The 26,094-nt window shown below is 48.3% G+C and overlaps 1 protein-coding gene across 2 annotated transcripts in view; it reads right to left on the bottom strand.

The window, feature by feature from the left end:
* Positions 1-26,094, bottom strand: part of ARHGAP8 (Rho GTPase activating protein 8) — a 111,963-nt gene that overhangs the window by 16,632 nt on the left and 69,237 nt on the right. For both annotated transcript variants that reach the window (XM_024239997.2, XM_054543779.1), the window contains 2 exons: positions 24,285-24,383; positions 21,171-21,281 (listed from right to left, as the gene is read on the bottom strand). In XM_024239997.2, the coding sequence (XP_024095765.2) occupies positions 21,171-21,281; positions 24,285-24,383 (210 nt within the window). The remainder of the gene's footprint in view (positions 1-21,170; positions 21,282-24,284; positions 24,384-26,094) is intronic.

Genomic DNA, 26,094 nt, shown 5'->3' with positions numbered 1-26,094 from the left:
TATCCAGTACTCTAACATGTTTTAAGCCTCATACTACTTTATTATTTTTATTTAAACAGTCAATTTACTTTCAAAGATAGTCTTAAAATGAGAAAATCGATTTATTTTCTATTTACACATATTTGCCATTTTCAACACGCTTCATTCCTTTGTGAGGATCCCAATTTCTATTTGGCATTCTATTTCTTTGTTCTGCAGAGCTTCCCTTAACATTTCTTATAGTGTAGTTCTGCTGAAAATACATTCTCTCAGCTTTGGTTTATCTGAAAGAGTTTTTACTGGGCATTTATTTTTGAAATTTTTTTTTGCTGGGTATGTAATTTTACATTGAGAAATTTAGTTTTTTTGTTTGTTTGTTTTTCAGTATAATAGAGATGTTGCTCCATTGTTTTCTGGTTCCAGCTTCCCAGTGAGAAATCTGCTGTAACTCTTTTTTCTTTTTTTTTTTTTTTGAGATGGAGTCTCACTCTGTTGCCGCAGGCTGGAGTGCAGCAGAGCGATCTCGGCTCACTGCAACCTCTGCTCACTGGTTCAAGTGATTCTCCTGCCTCAGCCTCTGGAGTAGCTGGGATTAGAGGTATGCACCACCATGCCCAGCTAATTTTTGTATTTTTAATAGAGACGGGGTTTCACCATGCTGGCCCGGCTGGTGTCAAACTCCTAACCTCAGGTGATCCACCCTCCTCAGCCTCCCAAAGTGCTGGGATTACAGGCATGAGCCACCACCCCTGGCCTGCTATAAATCTTATCTTTGCTCTTCTATGTGTACTGTCTTTTTCCTCTGTCTACTCTTAAAATTTTGTCATTGGTTTTAAGAAATTTGATTATGATGAGCCTTAGTATAGTTTTCTTCACATTCCTTATCTTGTAGTCCATTGAGCTCCTTGGATCTGTGATTTTATAGTTTTCAACAAATTTAGAAAAAATTTTGTCCATTGTTTATTCCAACATTTGTCTGCTCTCTCCTTCCCGGCATTCCAATTAGACTCTAACATATTATATGTATGTTAGATGATTTAATATTGTACCACAGGATAGTCTTTTATTTTTGAGACGGAGTTTCGCTCGTCGCCCAGGCTGGAGTGCAATGGCATGATCTCGGCTCACTGCAACCTCCACCTCCCGGGTTCAAGCAATTTTCCTGCCTCAGCCTCCCGAGTAGCTGGGATTACAGGTGCACACCACCATGTCTGGCAAATTTTTGTATTTTTAGTAGAGCTAGGGTTTCACCATGTTGGCCAGGCTGGTCTCGAACTCCTGACCTCAGGTGATCTACCCGCCTCAGCTTCTCAAAGTGCTGGGATTACAGGCATGAGCCACCGTGCCCAGCCAGTCTTTTCCTTTGTGTTTTATTTTGGATAATGCCTATGGTATTTCTTCAACTTCACTAATCTTTTCTTCTGCAATGTCTAATCTGCTGTTAATCCTATCCAGTGTGTTTATTTTAGAAATTTTATTTTATTTTGAGACAGGGTCTCACTCTTATCACCCAGGCTGGAGTGCAGTCTGACATCCTGGGCTCAACAGATCTTCCTACTGCAGCCTCTCAAGCAGCTGGGACTACAGGCATGTGTCATCACACCTGGCTAATTTAAAAGTTTTTTTTGTGGAGATTGGGTTTTGCTATGTGGCCCAGGCTGGTCTGGAACACTTGGGCTCAAGCAATCCACACACCTCAGCTTCCCAAAGTGGTGGGATTACAGGGGTGAGCCACTGTGCCTGGCTGTAATTGTATGTTTCATATCCAGAAGTTTCATTTGGTTTCCTTTAAAAATATCTCTTCATCACATTATGTTTTCTTCTACTTTCTTGAACATGTGGACCATATTTGTATTTGCTGTTTTAATGTCCTTGTCTGCTAATCCCATCATCTCTGTCATTTCTGGGTCTGTTTCTATTGACTGATTTTTCTTCTGGTTATGGATCATGTTTTCCTGCTTCTGTGCATGCCTTGTAATTTTTCTTTGGGAATTTTACATTCTGGATCGCTGGATTTTACTGTATTTCTTTGAAAGAAGATCAACTTTGTTCTGTTCTGTATTAAGTCATTTGCAAGCTGGTAGGTCCCGTTAAGGATTGCTTTAAATTATGTTAGAGAAGGTCTAGAACAGTCTTTAGCTTAGGGCTAACTTAGCTCCACTAATATGCTAATACCCTTCTGAGGACTCCACCCAAAGCTCTGAGTATTATAAAGTCTGGGGGGTGGGGGTGAGGGTAGAGTATGGTGGGGGGCGGTGGGGGGCGGGGGCGCGGGGAAACACTGACGGTTCCCAGCCCTGTGTGAGCTCTGATCACTTTCTGCTCTACTACTTTCCAGTGGTTCGGTTCTGTTCATTTCCTCTCACATATAAACAGGTTAGCACTTGGCCAAAGGCTTGAGGAGAACTTTCTGCAGACCTCGGCGCTCTCTCTGTGCAGTTCCCTCCTCTCTGGAACTCTGCCCCACAAATGTTAGCCACCTTAGCATCCCCAGACCTTGAACTGTATTACTTCAATTCTGCAAGAGTGCTGGAGTCTGTTGGGCTTCTCCCTCCCGGCTCTGCAGCCTGGGAACTCCAGGCAGTAAGTGGGGGCAGTGGCAGGCCCGTTTCCTTTCTCTCAGGAGTCATAGTCCTATGCTGTGTCCAATGTCTGCAAATTCCTAGCTTCGTGTATCTTATCTACTTTTCTAGTGTAAGGCAGGATGGCAAATCTGTTCATGGTTCTCCAGCAGGTCAAGACGCAGAAGCCACCAATTTATTGCTTAGGGGTTTCTGGGGGCAGAGAGGTGCTCTCATGGCCTGGCTAACAGTCCCTGTTACCCTCCAGAATGAGAGCCCTTCTGGCTCCTCTCTGGCTCTCATTCTGCCCTGTCACCAGGTGAGACCCTCGAACATTCGGAGCTGGGCAGCAGACAGGTGCAATTCCACTTCAATCTTCCAACTCACGTATGGGCCTCCGCCTCTTCCCTTGGTTCCCAAGTTCAGCGATGCCTGTCTTTATTAGAAAAATGAGTCGCCCTGCAGAAATACATAGCTCTACCGCTTGCAAAATGCATTGTTTCACTGGAAACAATGTGGTAGGCAAGGCAGGCTACTGTTACCTACTTCATGGATAAGGAAAAGGGGTCCAGAGAGAGAAAGGCTTCCGTGCCTGCCCACAGCTGGCCTTGTGAGGGATTTACATTCCAGCCTCCCGCCTCTGGATGCAGGGTCCTCTCCCTGATCCTTAGAGTCCACAGGTCATCAACAACGTAAACCTTCACCAAGATGAAAATGAAAATGTAGCCCATGGCATACATTCTCATCAAAACAGAACACAATGCTGGACGCAAACAAAGACAAACACAGGCCCATCTGGGGTCAAAGTATTCGACTGGGTCTCCCTGGCCTTGCTGGGGCTGACCGTGATATGAGTCTTTGGACTGAAACAACTCTAAGATGCTGTTTTTCTCTCTCGCTGCAAGAGAGCTCCTGACGTCCCCCGGGCCCTGCCAACGTCCTGATGCTCAGCCCTGGCTCTGAGGGTCTATGTCACCCCTGGTGGCCCCCAAGGAAGCCAGGCTGGGCTCCTGCCTGCCAGTGCCAGCTGGCCGTCAACTCCAGCTGATGCATCATCTGTGTTTGCACATTGCACGTTAGTGAGTGGTAGGGTGAGGGACTTTCCTCTCGCCACCAGCCCCACCTGCCTGAGCCACTGAGGTCTGCCTGTGACCCCTGGCTTCAGGCTCTACAAAGCACATGACCTTTCTGGAGGGTGATTCCACGACAACCAAAAACCTTACAAACAGTCACACTGTTTGATCCTGTGAATCTACGTCTAGGAATTCATCCCAAGGAAATGACTGGTGATGTGTATGCAAGACCTGTGCTGTTTTTGTTTGTTTGTTTGGAAATGCAGTCCCACTCTGTCCCCCAGGCTGGAGTGCAGTGGCGCAATCTCGGCTTACTGCAACCTCCACCTCCCGAGTTGAAGTGATTCTCCTGCCTCAGCCTCCCGAGTAGCCGGGACTACAGGCATGCACCACCATGCCCAGCTAATTTTTGTATTTTTAGTAGAGACCGGATTTCACCATGTTGGCCAGGATGATCTCAATCTCTTGACCTTGTGATCCGCCTGCCCCAGCCTCCCAAAGTGCTGGGATTATAGGCATGAGCCACTGCACTCAGCCTGTGCCTGGTTTTAACCCTTCAAATCCAAGTGTCCAGCACAGGGCCTGAGACCCAGCAAACAGTACATACTTGGGGGAGAATGAGAAGCAGATTCTGGCAGTGCTCCCCGCACCTGGCGCTGATCAGGAGCCGCAGGGGAGTAGACTGTGGTGCCACCAACAAGCGACCCCTTCCTCTCTGTGTCACCTTCATTTCCTGGAGGGCAGTCACCTCCCTGCCCCACTGACTCTGGGCTGGGCCATGTGCCTTGCTGTGGGACGTGAGCAGACACAACATATATCACATCCAAGGAGACAGCGTAGTTTGGCGTGGCCACTCTTATTCCAGTCCCCACCCTGAGAATGGCATGTCAAGAGGCTACTTCTTCAGCCTGGTGCCAAAATGCAGGTACATGGAGGTGGGCCGAGCCCCTGCTGGCCTGTCTACCTCCCAACCTTAGCAAGAAAGAAACACATTGCAGCCCAGTGAGACTGTTTGTTATGCAGCATAATTAGCAAGAGCTGACTGGTGTGCACGGGAAGAGGGATACCCTGAGCACAGGCCGGTACTGCAGAGGAGGCATTTTAGGGATACCCGAAAGAGGAAGTTGGAATTGGCCACGTGGAGCTAGGAGTGCACTTGGAAGGCAGGGAGCAGGCGTGAGAGCTACTCGATGCCTCTGCTTCCACTTCCTCTCCTGTCACATGGGCGGGATACCAGCACCTGCCTCCCAGGGTGGGTAGGGGGGTGAGAATTAAATGAGAACAGACCCCAGCACTCAGAAAACATGCAGTCTATGTGACTTATTACAGAGCAATCGGCAAATCATGCTCGCACAGAGACTTAACAATTCTAAAAAGAAAAAATACATGGAAACTTGACTCAGATTCTTGGCCATGACACGTACCTGAATCTTAACGTTAACTTGGATCAGTGCTTGGCATCTTCCCTCCCCCGTTCCCTGCGGGGGCCACGGCAGGTTCCACCCTGCCAGGCAGACACACACGCTTCCTCCTTGCTCTCTATCGGGCCAATAAATGTAAACTGGACTCGCCTGAAAGGCAGCCCCGCATGTATGAGGCCTGCAGAGCCAAGTTTTGGGGCTGTGGAGCTGGCAGTGCCTGGCACAGCAGGTACTCACCAGGTACTCAGTGAGGCCTGCTTCTCCGGCCACAAGCCCCTTCCCAGCCAGACCTCCCCAAAGGCCTGGCTCACCTCAGACACTCCAGGCAGACAGAGTGCTCTTTTAAAAGTGACCCCAGAGAGCTTCCCCTTTCTCCACACGAGGACGCGGCTAGGAGGTACCATCTATGAACCAGGAAGCAGGTCCTCAACCTACACCGAATCCTCATCACGGAAAGGGATGTGCCGGCTTCGTTGAGCTGCGAGCCAACTGCAATGATGAAAATCATTCCAACCAGGCCACACAGAGGCGGTCCACGTCACAGCTGAACAAATGGGCCCGGCGAGCTATAGTTACTTGCCCGAATCTGGTGGCACCTTGATCTTAGACTCATAGAGCCTCCAGCTCTATGAGAAGTAAATTTCTATTGTTTATAAACCACTCTGTTTACGGTACTTTGTCAAAGCAACTGGAATAGACTAAGATACCCAACAGGATCACAAAGACCCTTGCAGAGGATCTAGTGAGCAGAAGGGAGAGGGGATGTAACAAGGGAAGCTGGGCCAGAGTGATGTGCTGTGAAAAAGATTGGAGGGAGGGCTGGGAGCCAAGGAGCACAGGGCGCCTCTGGAAACTAGAAGAGAAACAGATACCCCCCAGAACCTCCAGAAAAAATGCAGCCCTGCCGAGATCCTGATTTCAGGACTTGTGACCGCCAGAATTGCAAGAAAATAAATGTGTTACTTTAAGCCACTGTGACAGCAGCCACAGGTCCCCAAGGACCCTGTGTGGATCGACAGAATTTGACAGAAGCAACTGTTCAGTTTCTGGGCCAGGTCCTTCTTTCTTGTCCTAAAGAGCCTGACTCTTCCCACCTGTGATCTCGGGAACCTTTTTGCTGGAAGCCCTGAGCTGCCCTGGAAGAAGCACAGCTACCCTGGGAATATCAGGCTGGGGACACTGTGGGCAGGTGCACTGGCCAACAGTCCCCACTGAGGCCAGAGGTGCAGGAACATAAGGCATGTCTTGGATGATCCTAGTCAGCCACCAGCTGGACACCACCACGTGCCCTCTGCCAATGCCCCACCGGCAAACTCGCCTGGCTGAGTTCTGCCCACATTCCACAAACACCAGGAGCCATGTAACGTGGTTGCTGTTGGAAACCGCTAAGTCCTGGAGAATCTGTGAAGTGGTAACAGGTAACGGAAGACTCGGTCATGATGAAAAGGGCCCGACTGAAACCCACCAGGCTGAGTGTGCAGCCTTTCCTCCACGTGTGTATCGTCTGCCTCATTTCCACCATCGTTTCATGAGCCCAAGTTAGAGATCAGAAGACGACACTGGGAGAGGCCAGGTGACCAGCTCAAGGTCCCGCAACCGAGAGGTGTCACAGGGAGGCAGGCCTGGCCTGGGCTTCCATCTCTGCTCCCCCTGCTGGGCTCCATGGCCCCCTGGGAACGTCTGTATGTCAGATGATTTATCAGGTAAACATGGTATCGAGTGTGCTTTAGTTTTATTCCAACATTTACAGAGGAATCTACTGATTCACTTAAACGGCGATTAGAACTCTGTCCATGGCCATAAGGCTTCTGCATATTCAATCTCGATGGGTGGTTTGGTTTCATGGCAATTTCGCTTTTGCTGAAGCTTCACGTTGGGGACACTGAGCAGCAATCCACAGCTCCCCGAGGTGCCCTGGGGGCTGGCGTGACCTTCAGGAGGTCCTGCTGCTGCAGGAATATGGACCTGGCCCCCCGCCTCCTTCCCATCTTGGTTTCCACTCTGGGAGGGAGAAGGTGTCCTGGGGCCCACAGACACAGTGTCCCTGGGGAGGGAGGAATGTGGCAGGCAGGTCTTTTTCTCCCAGGATGTGCCAAAGTTACAGGCTCTTTTCCTCCTCTCTGCCTCCTTAGGGAGCCAGACAGACCCTTTCAAACCCTGGCCCTCCCTTCCCGTAGGAGCTAGATCACCACTGGCCAGTTTCCTTACCCTCTCCAGCCTCAGTTTCTCCATTTGGAAAGCAGGGATGCTGGTGCTCTCTCCCCAGGGTCTGCAAATATTAAACGACAAGGGAGGTGCAGGCTTTGCTGAGCTACAAGCCAGTGGCACTGATGAAAATCGTCCCAATGCCAGGGGCTGAGCAGCCTCCCAGGCCGCACACAGGTGGTCCATGTCACAGATGAACAAGTGGGCCCAGTGAGCTACAGTGACTTATCCGGGTTCACGCAGCTGGAGAGCCTGCATCCATTGATTCCAAAGCCCTGGCTGGCTACTGTTCCTGGGGAGGGAGACCCACTGAGTCCTACTCAACAGGTGGGACAATGTGGAGTTATGAGGAGGAGTTGTTCCTGAAAGACCCCTTTGCCTACTGCTTTGTCTCTGTGCTGTCCTTTAAAAGTAGACTCTCAGGTCGGGCATGGTGGCTCATGCCTATAATCCTAGCACTTTGGGAGGCCAGGGTGGGTGGATCACTTGAGGTCAGGAATTCCAGACCAGCCTGGGCAATATGGAGAAACCCTGTTTCTACTACAAATACAAAAATTAAGGCCGGGCATGGTGGCTCACCCCTATAGTCCCAGCACTTTGGGAGGCCGACACGGGCAGATCACGAGGTCAAGAGCTCGAGACCAGCCTGACCAACATGGTGAAACCCTGTCTCTACTAAAAATGCAAAAATTAGCCAGGTGTGGTGGCATGCGCCTGTAATCCCAGCTACCCAGGAGGTTGAGGCAGGAGAATCGCTTGAACCCAGGAGGCAGAGGTTGCAGTGAGCCAAGATGGTGCCATCACAGTCCAGCCTGGGCAACAGAGCAAGAGTCCGTCTCAAAAAAAAAAAAAAAAAAAAAAAAAAATTAGCCAGGCATGGTGGCGCACTCCTGTAATCTCAGCTACTTGGGATGCTGAGGCAGGAGAATCATTTGAACCCGGGAGGTGGAGGCTGCAGTGAGCTGAGACTGTGCCACTGTACTCCAGCCTAGGAGACAGAGCAAGACTCCATCTCAAAATAAATAAATAATAAAAGACTCTCAGAGCAGGAAGAGACTCTGAGATCATCCAGCCCAACCTCCTCAGGCAGATGAGAAAACTGAGGTCCCCAAAGAGGAGGGACTGGCCCAGAGCTGCCGTGCTCCCAGCCAAGCGTGTGTTCCGCTGCCCGTGCATTTGAGGAGCACCCACATCTACTCTGAGGCTCTCACAGCTAGCAGAAGAACAGGGCCCCGGCATAAAATTACTACTCTCCATAGAGCAGAAACCCACAATTTGGGTTTCTCCTCCCCTGCCCATCCGCTACTTTCTGGCTTGGAGAGAGGCTTGTTCAATAGACTGACAGAGTCAGTGCTGTGCATAGCAATGACCCCAGGGGACTCTCGTTGGCAGATGTGCTGTGTTTCCTGGCTGGGTGGGGATGCCCAGGGCGGCAGTGAATCGTATCATACCACGTTCATCTCGTGCATCTCAATGTGTGCAGGCCAGGGTCAGGTCTCGGCAAGGACGCACAAACTGCATTAAACCCACACAATGAACCAAAGTTCCAAGATGGATGCTGGGCAGGAGGACTCTGGAGCATGCAGCGCAGTTTGTTGGTCAGCACAGCGTGCTCTGGGCCAGTGACTCCCTCCTGGCTTTCCGACAGTCGTCCACCCACTGGAGGGCATCAGGGACTCTCAGCACAGAATTCTTGCTTGTACCCCTCCCCTCGGGAGATGTGCTTAGAGTAATTCAGAGCATGTTTTTTCTCTGGTTTTACATGCGAGGAATGCACAAATAAGGAGAAATTGTGACTTTAATTAAAAACAGTAGGGGCTGGGTGCAGTGGCTCATGCCTGTAATCCCAGCACTTTGGGAGGCCAAGGTGGGCGGATCACCTGAGGTCGGGAAATCGAGACCAGCCTGGCCAACATGGTGAAACCCCGTTTCTACCAAAAATACAAAAATTAGCCAGGTATGGTGGCATGCACCTGTAGTCCCAGCTACTCAGGAGGCTGGGGCAGGAGAATTGCTTGAACCAGGGAGGTGGATGTTGCACTGAGCCGAGATCTTGCCATTGCACTCCAACCTGGGTGACAGAGTGAGACTCTGACTCAAAACAAACAAAGAAACAAACAAACAAACCAAAACAAAAGAAAGAAGCAGGAGGGAAGGGGGAGGGAGGAATGGCAACCTGAAATTACAGTGATAATGGGGAGTGCTGAGCAGGTCTGCCTCAGCTGGGCACCCAGGCTTTTCCCAACCCTCTGAGATGGTCATGCATTTTCTAAATACAACATGTCCCCTCCCGATATTTGAAATGGGATGAATGGCTGCAGCTTGCATCACTGACCTGCAAAGTTCTCAGTCACAGAGTCAGCTAGGGAGGTCCTGGATGCCCACAGAAATGGGCAGTGCATGTGAACGATCACAGTGACCCCTGTGCACTGAGAACCTACTGTGTACTGAGGACCTACTGTGCACCACATGCAATACTAAAGCCCACTCACTGCATCACTGTACCCCCATTTTTATAGAGGACAAAACTGAGGCTCAGGCAAATTATTGTGTCTGCAGCCACACAGCCTAGGGTTGGCTAGAGCCAGGGTTCAAATTAAAATCTGACTTCAAAGTCCTCATTATACCTGCGTTCAAAAGACAAGCAGTGTGGCATACACCTGTATTTCCCAGCTACTCAGGAGGCTGAGGCAGGAACATTACTTGGCCCCAGGAGTTTGAAACCAGCCTGGGCAACATAGTGAGACCCTGTCTCAAAAAAAACAAAGGTACAGATCACAGCCTTGTATTTAGAGTTGGGATTTGGTATGAGGTGTAGCTGCTGTGAGGTGAAAGATGGTAACAAGGCACTGGAATCCCGCAGTCTCCTATCTGCAGGGCTGCCTCTCTTTGTAGGCAGATGGGGAATGAGAAACTGCTTGGTATCCTTAGCGAGGTCAGTCCCCAAAACTCTAATGGGGTAGAGGTTCTGGCAAGTCAGGTTGGCACACATGGCTCAGAACCAGAGCTTATGGGAGGGCAGTGTCCCACCCTGGAGGCCGATCGCAAAGAGGATTGTGTAGTCTCCAGACAGCCACATGGTACAGAAAACCAAAGAAGAGCGTATCCTAAGCACACAGGAAAAAAGAGACTAGAAAGACAGATACTTACCAGTTCTTTTCTGACAAAAGTGAGCCCTGGCTCAGTTAAAACCTTGGCTCTGGGAGATAAGCAGAAACTAAAAGGCCACGTGGTCCTGCTTGCTAATAAGATCACCATCAGATCATGTTTCTTCCAGTGGCAAAGAAGGAGTGTTAGCATGCGGTGGAACACCACACCCAAAAGTTGTATTCTCTGAAGAATTTGCAAGTCCCCAGTCCTTTTTTTTTTTTTTTTTGAGACTGATTCTCACTCTGTCACCAGGCTGGAGTGCAGTGGCATGATCTCGGTTCACTGCAACCTCTGCCTCCCAGGTTCAAGTGATTCTCCTGCCTCAGCATCCTGAGTAGCTGGGACTACAGGCGCCTGCCACCATGCCCGGCTAATTTTTTTGTATTTTTAGTAGAGACGGGGTTTCACCATGTTGGCCAGGATGGTCTCAATCTCTTGACCTTGTGATCCGCCTGCCTCGGCCTCCCAAAGTGCTGGGACTACAGGCGTCAGCCACCACGCCTGGCTCCACAATCCTTCTTAATTAGAACTAGATGGTTATAAATTAAGATATAAATTCTAATCCCTAAGGCAACAATTGAGAAAATACTTTAAATATATATATACATATATATATAGCAAAAGAAACAAAAAATTGAAACAGTACACTAGAAAGTATGTATTTAACACAAAAGAAGGTAGTAATGAAGACATAAAGGAACAAAAAAGATGTAAGACATATAGAAAACAAATAGCAAAATGGCAGATGTAACTCCAGTAATCACACTAAATGTAAATGGATTAAATACTCTAATAAAGAAGGTGGAATGGGGAAAAACATGACCTAATTATATGCTGTCTGCAAGAGACATATTTTAGATTCAAAGACACAAATAAGTTGAAAGTAAAGAGATGAACAAAGATACACCATGCAAACAGTAACTAAAAAGAGCTATAATGGCTATATTAATATCAGACAAAATAGACTTTAACACAAAAATTGTTACTAGTGGCAAGGAAGGACATTTTTTATCATCATGCAAGGATTCATAAGAAAGTAAGAATCATAAAAATGTATGCACCTAACAATAGAGCCCCTGTAAACATGTGGAGCCAAAACAGACATAATTGAAGGGAGAAATAAATAATTTTAAAATAATACTGGAGACTTCAGTCCCCCACTTTCAATAATAAATAGAACAACTAGGCAGAAATTAACAGAGAAAGAGAAGACTGAAAAATACTAAAAACCAAGTAGACTTAACTGACATTTATAGAGCACTCCACCCAACAATAATAGAATGTACATTCTTCTCATGTGTCCATTGAATATTCTCTAGGCTACACCATATGTTATACCACATAACAAGCCTTCATAAATCTAAAAGAAGTTAAATCATACAAAGTAATCTAATTATAATAAAATAAAATTAAAAATCAATAACAGATATGTGAAAATTTAACAGACTCCTAGAAACCAACGCATCAAAGAAAAAAATTACAAGAGAAATTAGAAAATACTTTAAGATTAATTAAAATTGTGGAAATAATACACTAACAGATACATCTATTGCAGGACTTAGAGAGTAATTTATAGCCATAGATGCTTACATTGCAAAAAGAAAGATTCCAAAATGATAAACATTCCACCTTAAAAAACTGGAAAAAGAAAACGAACTAAATCTGACACAGGCAGAAGGAAGAAAACAGTAAAGATTCGAGTAGAAATATATAGAAAATAGGAAAATAATAGAGAACATCATCAAAACCAAAAGTTGGCTCCTTGAAAAGATCAACAAATTGACAAGCTTTTAGCTAGACTGACCAAGAAAAAAAAGGGTGAAGATTCAAATTACTAAAATCAGGAATGAAAGAGGAAACATTACTAGTGACATTATACAAATAAAAGGACTATGAAGAAGTACTATGAACAATGACATGCCAACTAATTAGAAAACCTAGAGGAAACGAACAAATTCCTGGAAAGACACAAACTATCAAAATTGACTCAAGAAGAAATATAAAATCTGAATAAATATAACAAGCAAAGAGGTTACATTAGTAATTTTAAAACTTCCCACAAAGTAAAGCCTAAGATCAGATGGCTTCAGTGGTGAATTCTGTCAAATGTTTAACAAATTAACTCTAATATGGTACAAATTCTTCCAAAAAATAGAAGAGGAGGAAGCACTTCCCAACTCATTGTGAGGCCAGTATCACCAAAACCAGACAAGGATATCGTAAGACGAGAAAATGACAAACTAGTATCTCTTATAAATATAAATACAAAATCCTCAACAAAATACAAGCAAAGTAAATCCAGCAATATATGAAAAAGATTATACACCATGAACACAAATGATTTATCCCAGGAACACAAGGTTTATTCAACATATAAAAATCAATCAATATAATACACCATATCAACAGTATAAAGGACAAAAGCCATGTGATTATCTCAATGGCGATGAAAAGCATTTGACAAAACCTAACACCTTTACATGAACAAATCAACCAACCAATCAACCAACCAATCACTCAACAAACTAGAAATAGAAATGATGTTCCCAGCCTGGGCAACATAGTGAGACCCTGTCTCTACTAAACAAATTTAAAAATTAACCAGGCATGGTAGTATATACCTATAGTACCAGCTACTTGGGAAGCTAAGACAGGAGGATCACTGGAGCCCAGGAATTTGAGGTTGCACTTGATCTATAATCGCACCACTGCGCTCCAGCCTAGGCAACAGAGGGAGACTCTATCTCAAAAAAAAAGAAAAGAAAAGAAAAAAAGATGTTTCTTAACCTGATAAAGGGCATCTATGAAAAGCACACAGCTAACATTATACTTAGTAGTGAAGGACTGTTGACTCTTTTTGTGTGTGTGTGTGTTTTTTTAATAGACACAGGGTCTTGCTATGTTGTCCAGGCTAGTCTTGAACTCCTGGCCTCAAGTGATCCTCCCACCTCAATCTCCCAAATAGCTGAGATTATAGGTACATGCTGCTCAGCCCAGCTTAACTGCTGATTCTTAAGATCAGGAGTAAGACAAGGATGTCTGCTCTTATTGTTTTTATTCAACAATGTATTGGAGGTTACAGTCAGGCATAATTAGGCAATAAAAGGCAATAGGTTGAAAAGGAAGAAGTAAAGCCATCTCTATTTGCAGATGACATGATCCTGGATACAGAAAATTCTAAAAAATTCACAGACAAAAATATTAGAACTAATAAACAAGTTCAGTAGGGTTGTAGGATTCAAGATCAACATATTTAAAAAACATATTTCTAGAAACTAGCAATCAGTAACAAAAAGATAGATTAAATATTACATTGACGGCTGGGTGTGGTGGCTCACGCCTATAATCTCAGCATTTTGGGAGGCTGATGCAGGCAGATCACCAGAGGTCAGGAGTTTGAGACCAGCCTGGCCAACATGGTGAAACCCCATCTCTACTAAAAATACAAAATTAGCCGGGTGTGGTGGCACACACCTGTAGTCCCAGCTACTCGGGAGGCTGAGGCAGGAGAATCACTTGAACCCAGGAGGCAGAGGTTGTAATAAGCCAAGATTGCACCACTGCACTCCAGCCTAGGCAACAGGGCAAGACTCTGTCTCAAAAAAAAAAAAAAAAAAAAAAATTACATTGACAATAGCATCACACATTAAAAAAAAAAAAATTTAACAAAAAAGTTCAAAAAACTGGTACAGTGAAAACCATAAAATACCACTGAAAAAAGTTAAAAGACCCAAATGAATGGAAAGACATCCCATGTTCATGGATTGGAAGACTACTATTTCAAGATGGCGATACCCTCAAAATTGGTCTACACGCCGACCAGGACAAGCCCTATTGAAATCTACACGCCGACCAGGACAAGCCCTATTGAAATCTACACGCCGACCAGGACAAGCCCTATTGAAATCTACACGCCGACCAGGACAAGCCCTATTGAAATCTACACGCCGACCAGGACAAGCCCTATTGAAATCTACACGCCGACCAGGACAAGCCCTATTGAAATCTACACGCCGACCAGGACAAGCCCTATTGAAATCTACACGCCGACCAGGACAAGCCCTATTGAAATCTACACGCCGACCAGGACAAGCCCTATTGAAATCTACACGCCGACCAGGACAAGCCCTATTGAAATCTACACGCCGACCAGGACAAGCCCTATTGAAATCTACACGCCGACCAGGACAAGCCCTATTGAAATCTACACGCCGACCAGGACAAGCCCTATTGAAATCTACACGCCGACCCTATTGAAATCTACACGCCCAGGACAAGCCCTATTGAAATCCCAGCTGCCTTTTACAGAAATTAACAAGCTGATACTCAAATGAATATGGAAATTAAAGAGATGCAGAATAGCCAAAACAATACTGAAAAAAAAGTTGGAGGACTCACAGACTCACACTTCCCAATTTCAAAACTTACTACAAAGCTACAGTCATCAAGATTGTGTGGCACTGGCATAAGGATAAACATACAGACCAATAGACAAGAATTAGAGTGCCCAGAAATGAACTCTCATGTTTATTGGTTTTTGATAAGGTACCAAGACAACTAAATGGGGGAAAGAAAAGTATTTTCTTTTCTTTTTTTGGAGATGACTTTTGCTCTTGTCACCCAGGCTGGAGTGTAACGGCATGATCTTGGCTTACTGCAACCTCCGCCTCCCAGGTTCAAGCGATTCTCCTGTCTCAGTCCCCTGAGTAGCTGGGATTACAGGCACCCGCCACCATGCCCAGCAAATTTTTTTGTATTATTAGTAGAGACGGGGTTTCACCATGTTGGTAAGGCTGGTCTTGAACTCCTGACCTCAGGTGATCCACCCGCTTCAGCCTCCCAAAGTGCTGGGATTACAGGCGTGAGCCACCCTGCCTGGCCAGGAAAAGTCTTTTCAACGAATGGTGCTGTAACAACACGCAAAGAAGAAATCAGACCTCACCTCACAACATATAGAAAAATCTACTCAAAACGTATCAAAGGCCCAAATCTAACAGCTAAATGGTAAAACTCTTGGAAGAAAACATAGGCATGAATTGTCATGGCCTTGGATTTGGCAATGATTTCTTAGATAAAACACCAAAAGCACAAGCGACAAAAGAAAAAAATAAATAAATTGGACTTCATCAAAATGTAACTGTTATGCTTCAGAAAATACCATCAAAAGGTGTAAAGACAACACATAGGATAGAAGAAAACATCTGCAAACCATACATCTGATAAGGGCCTAGGATCTAGCATATATCAACAAATCTTTACAACAATGAAAAGACAGTCCGAACAAAAAATGGGCAAACGATCTAGTGAATATACATTTTTCCAAAGAAGGTAAACAAATGGCCAATAATACATGAAAAGATGATCAACAGCATTAGGCATCAGTGAAATGTGAAACAAAACTATAATGAACTACACCTGACATCTACTAGGATGGCTACGATAAAAAATAAAAACAGTCCAGGCGCAGTGGCTCACGCCTGTAATCCCAGCACTTTGGGAGGCCAAGATGGGTGGATTACCTGAGGTCAAGAGTTAGAGACCAGCCTGGCCAACATGGTGAAACCTCGTCTCTATTAAAAATACAAAAAAGTTAGTTGGGCATGGTGGCACATGCCTGTAGTCACACATAGGAGGGTGAAACAGGAGAATCGCTTGAACCCAGGAGGTAGAGGTTGCAGTGAGCCGAGATCGTGTCATTGCACTCCAGCCTGGGTGACAGAGCAAGACTTTGTCTCGAAAAACAAAACTAAAATAAATAAAAGAAAATAAAAAATAAAAATACAAAAAAAAAAAATTAGCTGGGCATGGTGGCAGGCACCTGCAATCCCAGGTACTCAGGAGGCTGAGGCAGGAGAATCACCCGAACTGGAAGGCAGAGGTTTCAGTGAGCCAAGATTGTGCCACTGCACTCCAGCCTGGGTGATGGAGCGAGATTCCGTCTAAAAAAATAAAAATAAAAAAGAGTAACAGCCAGGTGCAGTGGCTCATGCCTGTAATCACAGCACTTTGGGAAGCTGAGGCGGGTGGATCACCTGAGGGGTCAGGAGTTTGCAACCAGCCTGGCTGACATGGCGAAACCCTGTCTCTACTAAAAATACAAAACTTAGCTGGACGTGGTAGTGTGCACCTGTAGTCCCAGCTACTCAGGAGGCTGAGACAGGAGAATCGCTTGAACCCAGGAGGCAGAGGTTGCAGTGAGCAGATGCCACTGCACTCCAGCCTGGGCGACAGAGCGAGACGCCATCTCAAAAAAAAAAAAAAAAAAAGGAGAGAGAAAAAAAGAAAGAAAATGCCAGAGCTCAGCCATGACCTGCCCCACCCAGCCCTAAGGACACCTCAAGCTCTGCCCCGTACCCACCTCCCCCAGCTGCCCACAAAGGCCTCAGGTTTCCATTTTTCCTTTTCAGGGATGGCAAGCGAAGACCTCTTGAATCTTTGACTTCCCTTTAATATATTAACTTAATTAGCTTATTCTAAGGTGATAGCTTTCTGCTGTATGCTTTTGAACTTGGCAAATTAACATTTGTGAATAGGATTCACTTATGAATTTTAATGACTTTCATTCATTCATAGTCCAAACAAATTACATATCTAGTGCTTCCTTTAAAATGTTTATTGCCATTTTATTATAATCATTGGCAATGAAACCGCATAAAATATTAATTTAAAGAGGAAACTGCATGGATTCTCTCTCCAAGCGGCACGCGCAGTGTGGCCCATTGTCCCGAAAGCAGCTAAGGACCAGACTTTTACAGTTACAACTGGCCCTGGGAGAGGGATGGACTAGGGCAAGGTGACAGTTAAAGCCAACAGCCTTGCATCCGTACGTTCTGAAAGGCACCTGCTCAGAATGCAGGGCTAATGGTATCTCTGGTGGCCTTCCAGGATCCAAGAGGCCTACAGCCATGGCTAACAATTTTCCCACACTTCACTCAGGTAGATGGCTTTCGAAGTCTGTGAGCTATGCTTGTTTTTTCTTTTTCTTTCTTTCTTTCTTTCTTTTTTTTTTTTTTTTGAGAGGGAGTCTCGCTCTGTCTCCCGGGCTGGAGTGCGGTGGCAAAATCTCGGCTCACTGCAACCTCTGCCTCCCAGGTTCAAGTAATTCTCCTGCCTCAGCCTCCTGAGTAGCTGGGATTACAGGCGTGCGGCACCATGCCTAATTTTTTTTTTTTTTTTTTGTATTTTTAGTAGAGACAGGGTTTCACCATACTGGCCAGGCTGGTCTTGAACTCCTGACCTCAGGTGATCCACCCACCTCAGCCTCCCAAAGCGTTGGGATTACAGGCATGAGCCACCGCACCCGGCCTTTGTTTTTCATTTTTAAAGTTTTGTTAGAAGATAAGAAGAGAAAACTGGCTCTAACAATAAAACAAGAGATGAGAAAGGCGTGGCTGGAGTCTCCCAGCTAACGACCCACCCCTGGGACCCTGTGTGCCAGAGCACATGGAAGCAGTATCAGCCCAGCAGAGCCCCAGGAACAGGCTGGAGACGCAGGGCTTCAGGAACGTGGGGAAAATGGTCACCTGATGGCTGGAATATCCTGGCCTGGGCCAGGCATGGTGGCTGATGCCTATAATCCCAGTAGGAGGCCGAGGCAGGTGGATCACTTGAGATCAGGAGTTCAAGACCAGCCTGGCCAACATGGTGAAACCCTGCCTGTACTAAAAATACAAAAAAAAATTAGCCAGGTGTGGTGGCGCACGCCTGTAGTCCCAGCTAATCAGGAGGCTGAGACAGGAGAATTGCTTAAACCCGTGAGGCGGAGGTTGCAGGGAGCCAAGATCCTGCCACTGCACTCCAGCCTGGGTGACAGAGTGAGACTCCAACTCAAAAAAAAAAAATTGTCTCAAAAAAAAAAAAAAAAAAATTCTGGTCTGCTGGCTGAGCCTGGTCAAGGGCTGAGTTCTCACCAGTGCCCCCAGGAGGGGCCTGAGGTCACTGCAGGTGCCTGCCCCGTCCAGCATTCCTGGGAGGCCCCTAAGGGGTGGTGGGAGCGGAAGAGTGGTTCATACCTGCACATTCTCACAATGTCTGAAAAAGGAAAAGGAAGTACTATTCGGTAGTAAAATGTGTGTTCCAGATATATTTGGGGTGAACATTGTATTTCAACATATAGTCTCTTGCTCATTTATTGGCAAAGTGCTTACAAAATGTCTAAGTACAACTCCTTGTGTGTGTGCCTAGTTAGGGAAGGTGAGGGTGAAACGGTCAGAGCTGTGCTGTGCATTACAACAGTCAAAAGTCACATGCGATGATTCTAATTTAAATTAGTTAAAATGAAATAAAATTAGAAATTCAGCATCTGCACTAGCCGCACGCGAGCACTCGCTACCATACTGGACCGTGCAGACCTCATCCATCCTGACAGAGTTCCATCAGATAGTGCTGGTCTAGGGACCCACGCTGGGGCACCAACGGTCCTCTTTAGCTGTGATACACCCGAGATGCCCACCCAACTTCACATTTGCACTCCAGGCCCGGCCCTCTCCTGGGCTCAAGCACCCTGGAAGCAACCTTGCTAGCTCTGGGAACAAGATTTAGACACACTTCCCTCCCCCTATACTCACAACTACCCACCACTCACTACCATCTACTTTATTTTCATGTGGCCCCAGTAACTAATTACCATCAACTTGGTAGCTTAAAACAACACAAATGGGCCAGGCGAGGTGGCTCACACCTGTAATCCCAGCACTTTGGGAGGCCGAGGCAGGTGGATCACCTGAGGTCAGGAGTTCAAGACCAGCCTGGCCAACATGGTGAAACCCCATCTCTACTAAAAATACAAACATTAGCCAGGCATGGTGGCAGGCGCCTATAATCCCAGCTACTTGGGAGGCTGAGGCAGGAGAATTGCTTCAACCCGGGGAGCGGAGGTTGCAGTGAGCTGAGCTCATGCCACCGCACTCCAGCTTGGGGGACAGAGCGAGACTCTGTCTCAAAGAAAAAACAAAAAACAAAAAACAAAACACAAAACACCCAAATGTATTATCTCACATCCTGGAGGTGTCAGGAATCAAAAAGGGGTTGACCTGACTGTGTTCTACCTGGAGGCTCCAGAGGAGAATCTATTCCTTGCCTTTTTCAGTTTCTAGAGGTGCCTGAGTGCCTTGGCTTCTGGCCCCGCACCCCTCCGGCCTCTGCTTCTGCTGCCACATCTCCTCTCTGACTCTGACCCTCCTACCTCCCTCTTGTAAAGACGCTGGTGATTGCTTTGGGCCCACCAGAGAACCCAGGATAACCTCCCATCCCAAAATCCTTCACTTAATGATTATCATTTCTGCCAAGCCCCTTTTGCCATGTAAGGTGACCTAATCACAGGTTCTGGGAATGAGGGCATGGACTTCGTCTGGGGCCGTGATTCTGCCTCCCTCCCTGCCCTCCCTGAGCTCCTCCACTCTCGGCCAAGAAAGAAACAGGCAGGTCTCCAGGGCCGAATCCACTTCCCTCTAACCCCAGGAACGCCCCTGCCCATATGGCTCAGGAAGGGCGGGTGCCCGATGCACCCCTCCCCTGGCCCAGATGCCGCCCGGAGCCTCCTCAGTTCTCAAAACCTTTCAAAATGTTTCAAAATCTACCCTGGGTGGCCAGATGCAGTGGCTCACACCTGTAATCCCAGCACTTTGGGAGGCTGAGAGGGGTGGATTGCTTGAGGTCAGGAGTTCGAGACCAGCCAGGCAACATGGCCAAACCCTGTCTCTACTAAAAATACAAAAAAATTAGCCAGGCGTGGTGGTGTGCGCCTGTAATCCCAGCTACTCAGGAGGCTGAGGCAGGAGAATAGCTTGAACCCAGGAGGCGGAGGTTGCAGTGAGCTGAGATGGTGCTACTGCACTCCAGCCTGAGAGGCAGAGCAAGACTCTGTTCCCGCCACCCCAAAAAAAGGTAGTATAACAGGAATAAGGAAACAAGCTGAGAGAAGAGGTGAGTTCGAGGTCATGTGGCTGATAAAGGTTATTCGGAAGGACAGGTTACGCTGCAGTTAACAATGACCCTTAAATCTCAGTGGCCGAGCCCAGCACAAGCCTGTCTTCTCTATGCCTGTGTCCAGCCTGGGTGTTAGCAGGGTGCATGGTGATGCGGGGATCAGGGATGCAGAGTGACCAGGTACCGCCTCTACCGGACCCAGGCCTGTACATCACCATGAGAGGCAGCTGCCCACTGGCTCTGGAAGCTTCCTCCTAGCACGACACACCCGACACTTACACCTAAGCACATCCCATGACCACGCCCTCCATGAAGATGGTGGGAGGTGTCCCGCTGTGTACCCGGAGGGCAGGGGGCAGCAGTGATGGAAGCTGGGGCGGGAACCCCAGAGACCCCCATCCACTACCCACTGCCGGTCCCCCCCAACCAGGCACAGAGCAGCGAGCATGCGCCCCTCCCACCAGGCATGGAGCAGCGAGCACGCGCCCCCCCATGAGGCACGGAGCAGCGAGCACGCGCCCCCCAACCAGGCATCGAGCAGCGAGCACGCGCCCCCCAACCAGGCACCGAGCACGCGTCCCCCAACGAGGCAGCGAGCACGCGTCCCCCAACGAGGCAGCGAGCAGCGAGCACGCGTCCCCCAACGAGGCAGCGAGCAGCGAGCACGCGCCCCCCAACCAGGCACCGAGCAGCGAGCCACGGCCTCAGTGATGAGCTCAGGCTTTATCTTTTCTGCAGGGTTCAGCTTGGCTGCTGGAGACAAAGGTCTGGGGAAAATGTTTCTGGACCCAGAAGCGCCCCACAGCTCCCAGGGCTCCAGGGCATAGGAGCAGGCACATCCCCGGCTCACTTACTATTGCAGACTCACGCCAAACTGCTGGGTGGGCAGCGGGGGCCGCGGCGGTGGTGTCTTGGTGGGAGGCGGCGTCCGGCCCTCGTGCAGGCTCTGGAGCTTCTCATCGTACCTGTAGACACAACAGAGGCTGGGCTCTCACCTGGCAGGGGCAGCTGGCAGCCACGGAGGCGCTGGGTGGGGCTGGATGCCCCACCTGCAGGACACCTGGGCATCTCATCCCTCTGGGCGCACGTGCCACACTGCCAGCTCACACACACACTCACATACACACAGTCACAATCCCCCATTGCTGTGGGCTGTTCGCATAAGAGGCAGTAGTCCAACCCCCAGCAAATGTCCAGTCTCTCCTGAGACCCCTGGCCAGCAGAGCAGCCTCAGCTGCTTACCATGAGGTCAACCCCAAGGTGGGCGTGACCACCCTCAGCTCTCCCGGGTGTCTGAATTTAAGACAAGAGCTGGCCGGTAATGCTAAAGGAACCTAGTCCCTTTTGTTAATTACTTTATCCCCAGTGCCTGGAAAGGGCTTGCTGGCTAGTAGATGCTCAATTAAAATATTTGTTGAATGAAACGAGAAACCCATGAATGAACAGATGGACTCTGAAAAGGATGGATAAACTCTGAAGGAGGTGGTTAAAGCCTTCAGGTGAAAAGAACCTCTGTGCTGGGCACAGTGGCTCACGCCTGTAATCCCAACACTTTGGGAGGCCGAGGCAGGTGGATCACTTGAAGTTAGGAGTTTGAGACCAGCCCGGCCAACATGATGAAACCCCATCTCTACTAAAAATATAAAAATTAGCTGGGCACGGTTGTGCACACCTGTAATCCCAGCTACTCGGGAGGCTGAGGTAGGAGAATCACTTGAACCCAGGAGGTGGAGGTTGCAGAGAGCCGAGATCGTGCCATTGCACTCCAGCCTGGGTGACAGAGTGAGACTCCGTCTCAAAAAAAAAAAAAAAGAAAAGAAAAGAAAAGAAAAGAGCCTCTGTGCTGCAGGTAACAGTCCTTCCTTAACACAGGCAAATACGTATTGAAGCCCTACTATGTGCCGGGCACTGTGCATACAGCAGTGACCCAGCCACAGGATGGGGGGGCACATGAACATTAGTTGGCAGCTCGGGAGCGAGGCAGTCAGTGACACAAGATGGTGCAGGCACACGTCGCAGAGGCACCCGACACACAGGAAAGGTCTGCGGAGAAGGTGGTGCACTGGACTGAGCCTGGCCAGCCAAGCAGGTGTGAGCTGCTACCATGTGCGGTTGTTCTTTGTGAGTTAATCACAGCGCTCTGTGCCCCAAGTGGCTCCCCAGAGATGTCTTGGTCCCTCATGAGGGGCCTACTGTAGAGAGGTTATTTTGTCTACTTCACAGATTGGGAAACTGAGGCTTGTCAAGGTCTGGTGACATGCCCCAGGTCACAAGCTGGGATGACAGGCAGGATTCAGGACCCCAAGGCACTGCCCTGCCGCTGTGCCAGTGGGTCTCAGCCTCTGGTGCTCACAGCACCCACCAGGGGTGGATAAAATCCAGACGTAGCCCCACCCCCAGTCTAGTAGATGCTCAATTAAAAGCATCAGGATTGGACGTGTCCTCTGGGGTTCTGCTGCATGGCTATGGAATAGGGGTGCCAGCTGCCTACTGAGTAAGTTCAGGAGCTCCCAATGCCCAAGCCCATGCCCCTCTCCCAAACCTCATCCCCTCTGACTCACAAGACCCTGCACCCTCAGTGTTGCCACCCACCTGCACATTCCAGAGGCCCTAGACTGCACCCAGTACCCATTGAGAAGCCGGAGCTGCGTGTTTCACAGATGCCGTCCATTTCATCCCCAAATCACTCTCCCACGCAGAAGGATGTGAGTTACCCTTTGTCACCAGACCAAATCACTGCCACCAGAGCTGCTAAAACTACATCTTCTGAGCCGTCTCCATGGACTCCCCCGGATCACTCTAGTGAGGTCTGGGAGTGGGGTCTTGCCAGGGCCCACGGCCGACCAGGGATTCCCATCATCCTCCCACAGCCTCCAGGTCCAGTTCACTCTACTCTGCTTGGCACCGAGGACTCCCGGCCCAAGGTGACCTCCAGCTTCACGTTCACCAACTTCTGCCTGATCACATGGGACTTCTCACTGCCTCCAGATCTCCCAATATTTCACCCACATGTTTGCAGCAGGGCTTCCCTCTGCTGGAAATGTGCTTCCCTGGCCTCTTGATCCAGCCAACTGTCCCGTGAAACTCACTTTAAGAGCCACCTCCTCCTGGAAGTCTTCCTGGATTACCCCCCCCACACCAGTCCCCTCCCCAGCTGGGTTCAGTGCCTCCTCTGGCCCCTGTCATCACTGATTTGTGGCCCTCACTAGTCTGAGAGTGTCATGAGGGCAGGGACCACACTCCCTAAACACCTCTATATCCCAGCACCTGCCATGTGACTTGGCATCCGGAGAGAAGTTATTATCTGCATTACCCCTGCAAGGCTACCAGCCTTACCTGCGTGCACTTTGGCAAGGGCCTACTCCTTCAAAGGAGCCCCTCAGAGAAGGAGACACAGGGGCAGAGGGAACCCAGACTGGGGGTCCAGAGACCCAGGCTGGATCTGGCCGCACCCTGTACTGGCTGTGTGGCATGCCCCTTTCTGGGCAGCCTCTATTCATCTGGGCCTACATTTAAGCCTCGTAGCAGACACACTAATTAAGCTTTCAGCATCCAGGAGACAGGTCGTTTTCTAGAGCACCCGCGACGTCCCTGAGAACATTTCATTCTGTACACAGCGTTATCCACACGCCTGGGAAATTCCCCTAATTTTCTGCTCAAAAGCAAAAACGGTAAACACCAAGGCAACAAACGGCCGTTGCCATGCTAGGGCTTATTTTTTAAATCAGTTTTGCAGTGGTGGGCGAGGAAAACATCCCGTCCTATATACAACCTTTGCAATTTCATTTCTCTGAGTCAGCAGTTAGCACCTTTTGCTGCAGATCTTTGTCGATGCCGCAGATTTCCAAGCCAAATCTAGCCAAGCGCACATTTGGAAATTAAGCCTTAAATATTCATGGGATTGAACCAAGCGCTTTGGAAGCACGAAGATGTATTGATGTGGCTTCTGGGGTCTAACAGGCACTCACCGCAAAACTTCGGGGGGGATGATCAGCTGGTCATATTTAAGGTGTTCATGGAGCTCACTCAGGTAGTTGAAATAGGTGACTTTTTTCCCAAACTTGTGACTAAGAAAGCAGAAGAGAATAAAAAACAATCAGGTGCCAGCAGAGAGGCCGAGGGTTGCAGGAGGGAGGGGGAGTTGGCGACAGAACAATGCAGGCATTTTTCATATTAAGAAAATGTAAACGCTGACACGACTTAAAACCTGAACATAACACAAGCAGCGCACGCCGGGAGATATTTTGCTTTCACGAGATCTCCAATGCACCAAATACTCTGGAGTGGCTCATCTGCATAAAAATAAATATCTGCCTCCAATTTACATCTGCCCTGAATTTGCATATAGGAGATAGCGCGGAAGTGCCAAGAAGCGCTTTTGGGGGATGCAGGCTAGACAGGGGACACTAAGCCACTGGCACAGACAGAGAAGCTCTGAGGTTGAAGCCTGACCCAGGGCAGCCTCAGCTGCTGGCGGTTTTGGGGTCAGTGGTGGCTTCACGTTTGGCCACCTCTTCTCTCTAAGGAGAGGAACCAATGAGGCTCTCCAAGTTTGTCTCCAGGACAGTCTCTCGTACCCCAGGGAGCAGCACAGCCACAAGGGCAGACATGCCCTGACCAGGTGCAGCAACTCCGTCTTCTCCCTCCTCTTGTGCCCCAGGGCAATTCACTCCCTCTCAGGGCCTGGGTGTGAAAGTGGGGGGTTCTCTCTCCTAAGTGAGGGCAGAAGACAATGCAAGGCTACTTCCAGGTCTAGTCCACTGCCTGACATCTGGTGGACCTGCTGGCTGTGACGACTGCTATTAGTAACAAGGCTCAGCATGAGTTGCAAAATGGGGATCATTGACGGATGTGAGCACGCCTTTATACAGAAGCCTGTAATCCCCGCCTTCTTTATGACAGTCTAGGTTTGGCTTTTGCCATAAATATATCATTTGAGTTTTATTTTGTAGAACAGTATTATTTCCTTATTGTATATGTTTAAGTTATACAACTTTCTTTTTTTTTTTTTTTTCCAAGATGGAGTCTCACTCTGTCACCCAGGCTGGAGTGCAGTGGCGTGATCTCAGCTCACTGCAACCTCTGCCTCCTGGGTTCAAGTGATTCTCCTGCCTCAGCCTCCCAAGTAGCTAGGATTACAGGCGCACACCACCACGCCTGGCTAATTTTTGTATTTTTAGCAGAGACGGGATTTTGCCATGTTAGCCAGGATGGTCTCGATCTCCTGACCTTGTGATCCGCCCGCCTCGGCCTCCCAAAGTGCTGGGATTTACAGGCATGAGCCACCGTCCCCGGCCAAGATATACAACTATTAATGTGGGTAAAGAATTATATTGTTACTGGAAAAGGAAAGTTATGCATTCAGCCAAACCGAAGATATTTTATGTTAGTTTATGACAATTTGAAAGTCTTGAAATAAGTATTCATGTATTTTCAATGTTATTTTGTGAAATCAAAATAATTCAAGTTACCATGGCAAAAACAAAAAATACGGAGATCATGACAGGTAGGAGAATCCAAAGGGACAGCGACAGCCCAACGCTCAGCCCAATGCTCAGCCTAAAGCTCAGCCCAGCGCTCAGCCCAGCGCCAGCGCCAGCGCCAGCGCCAGGTGGTTCCTAAAGGAGCCCCCAGGGAGGCCGAGCTGTGTGCATTGGCTCCCCCTAGTGGACGAGAAAGAATCGGACCCGGGGGCTGGGGGAGGTGGGGACGGGGATTGCCAGGTTTCTGCACCCAAGGACGCTGCCAGGTAGGCCAGGGAACCCGGGCTGAAAGCTG

This window comes from Pongo abelii, chromosome 23, assembly GCF_028885655.2.
Source record: "Pongo abelii isolate AG06213 chromosome 23, NHGRI_mPonAbe1-v2.0_pri, whole genome shotgun sequence".
Lineage (NCBI taxonomy): Eukaryota > Metazoa > Chordata > Mammalia > Primates > Hominidae > Pongo > Pongo abelii.
This window is presented reverse-complemented; position numbering and strand designations above follow the sequence as displayed.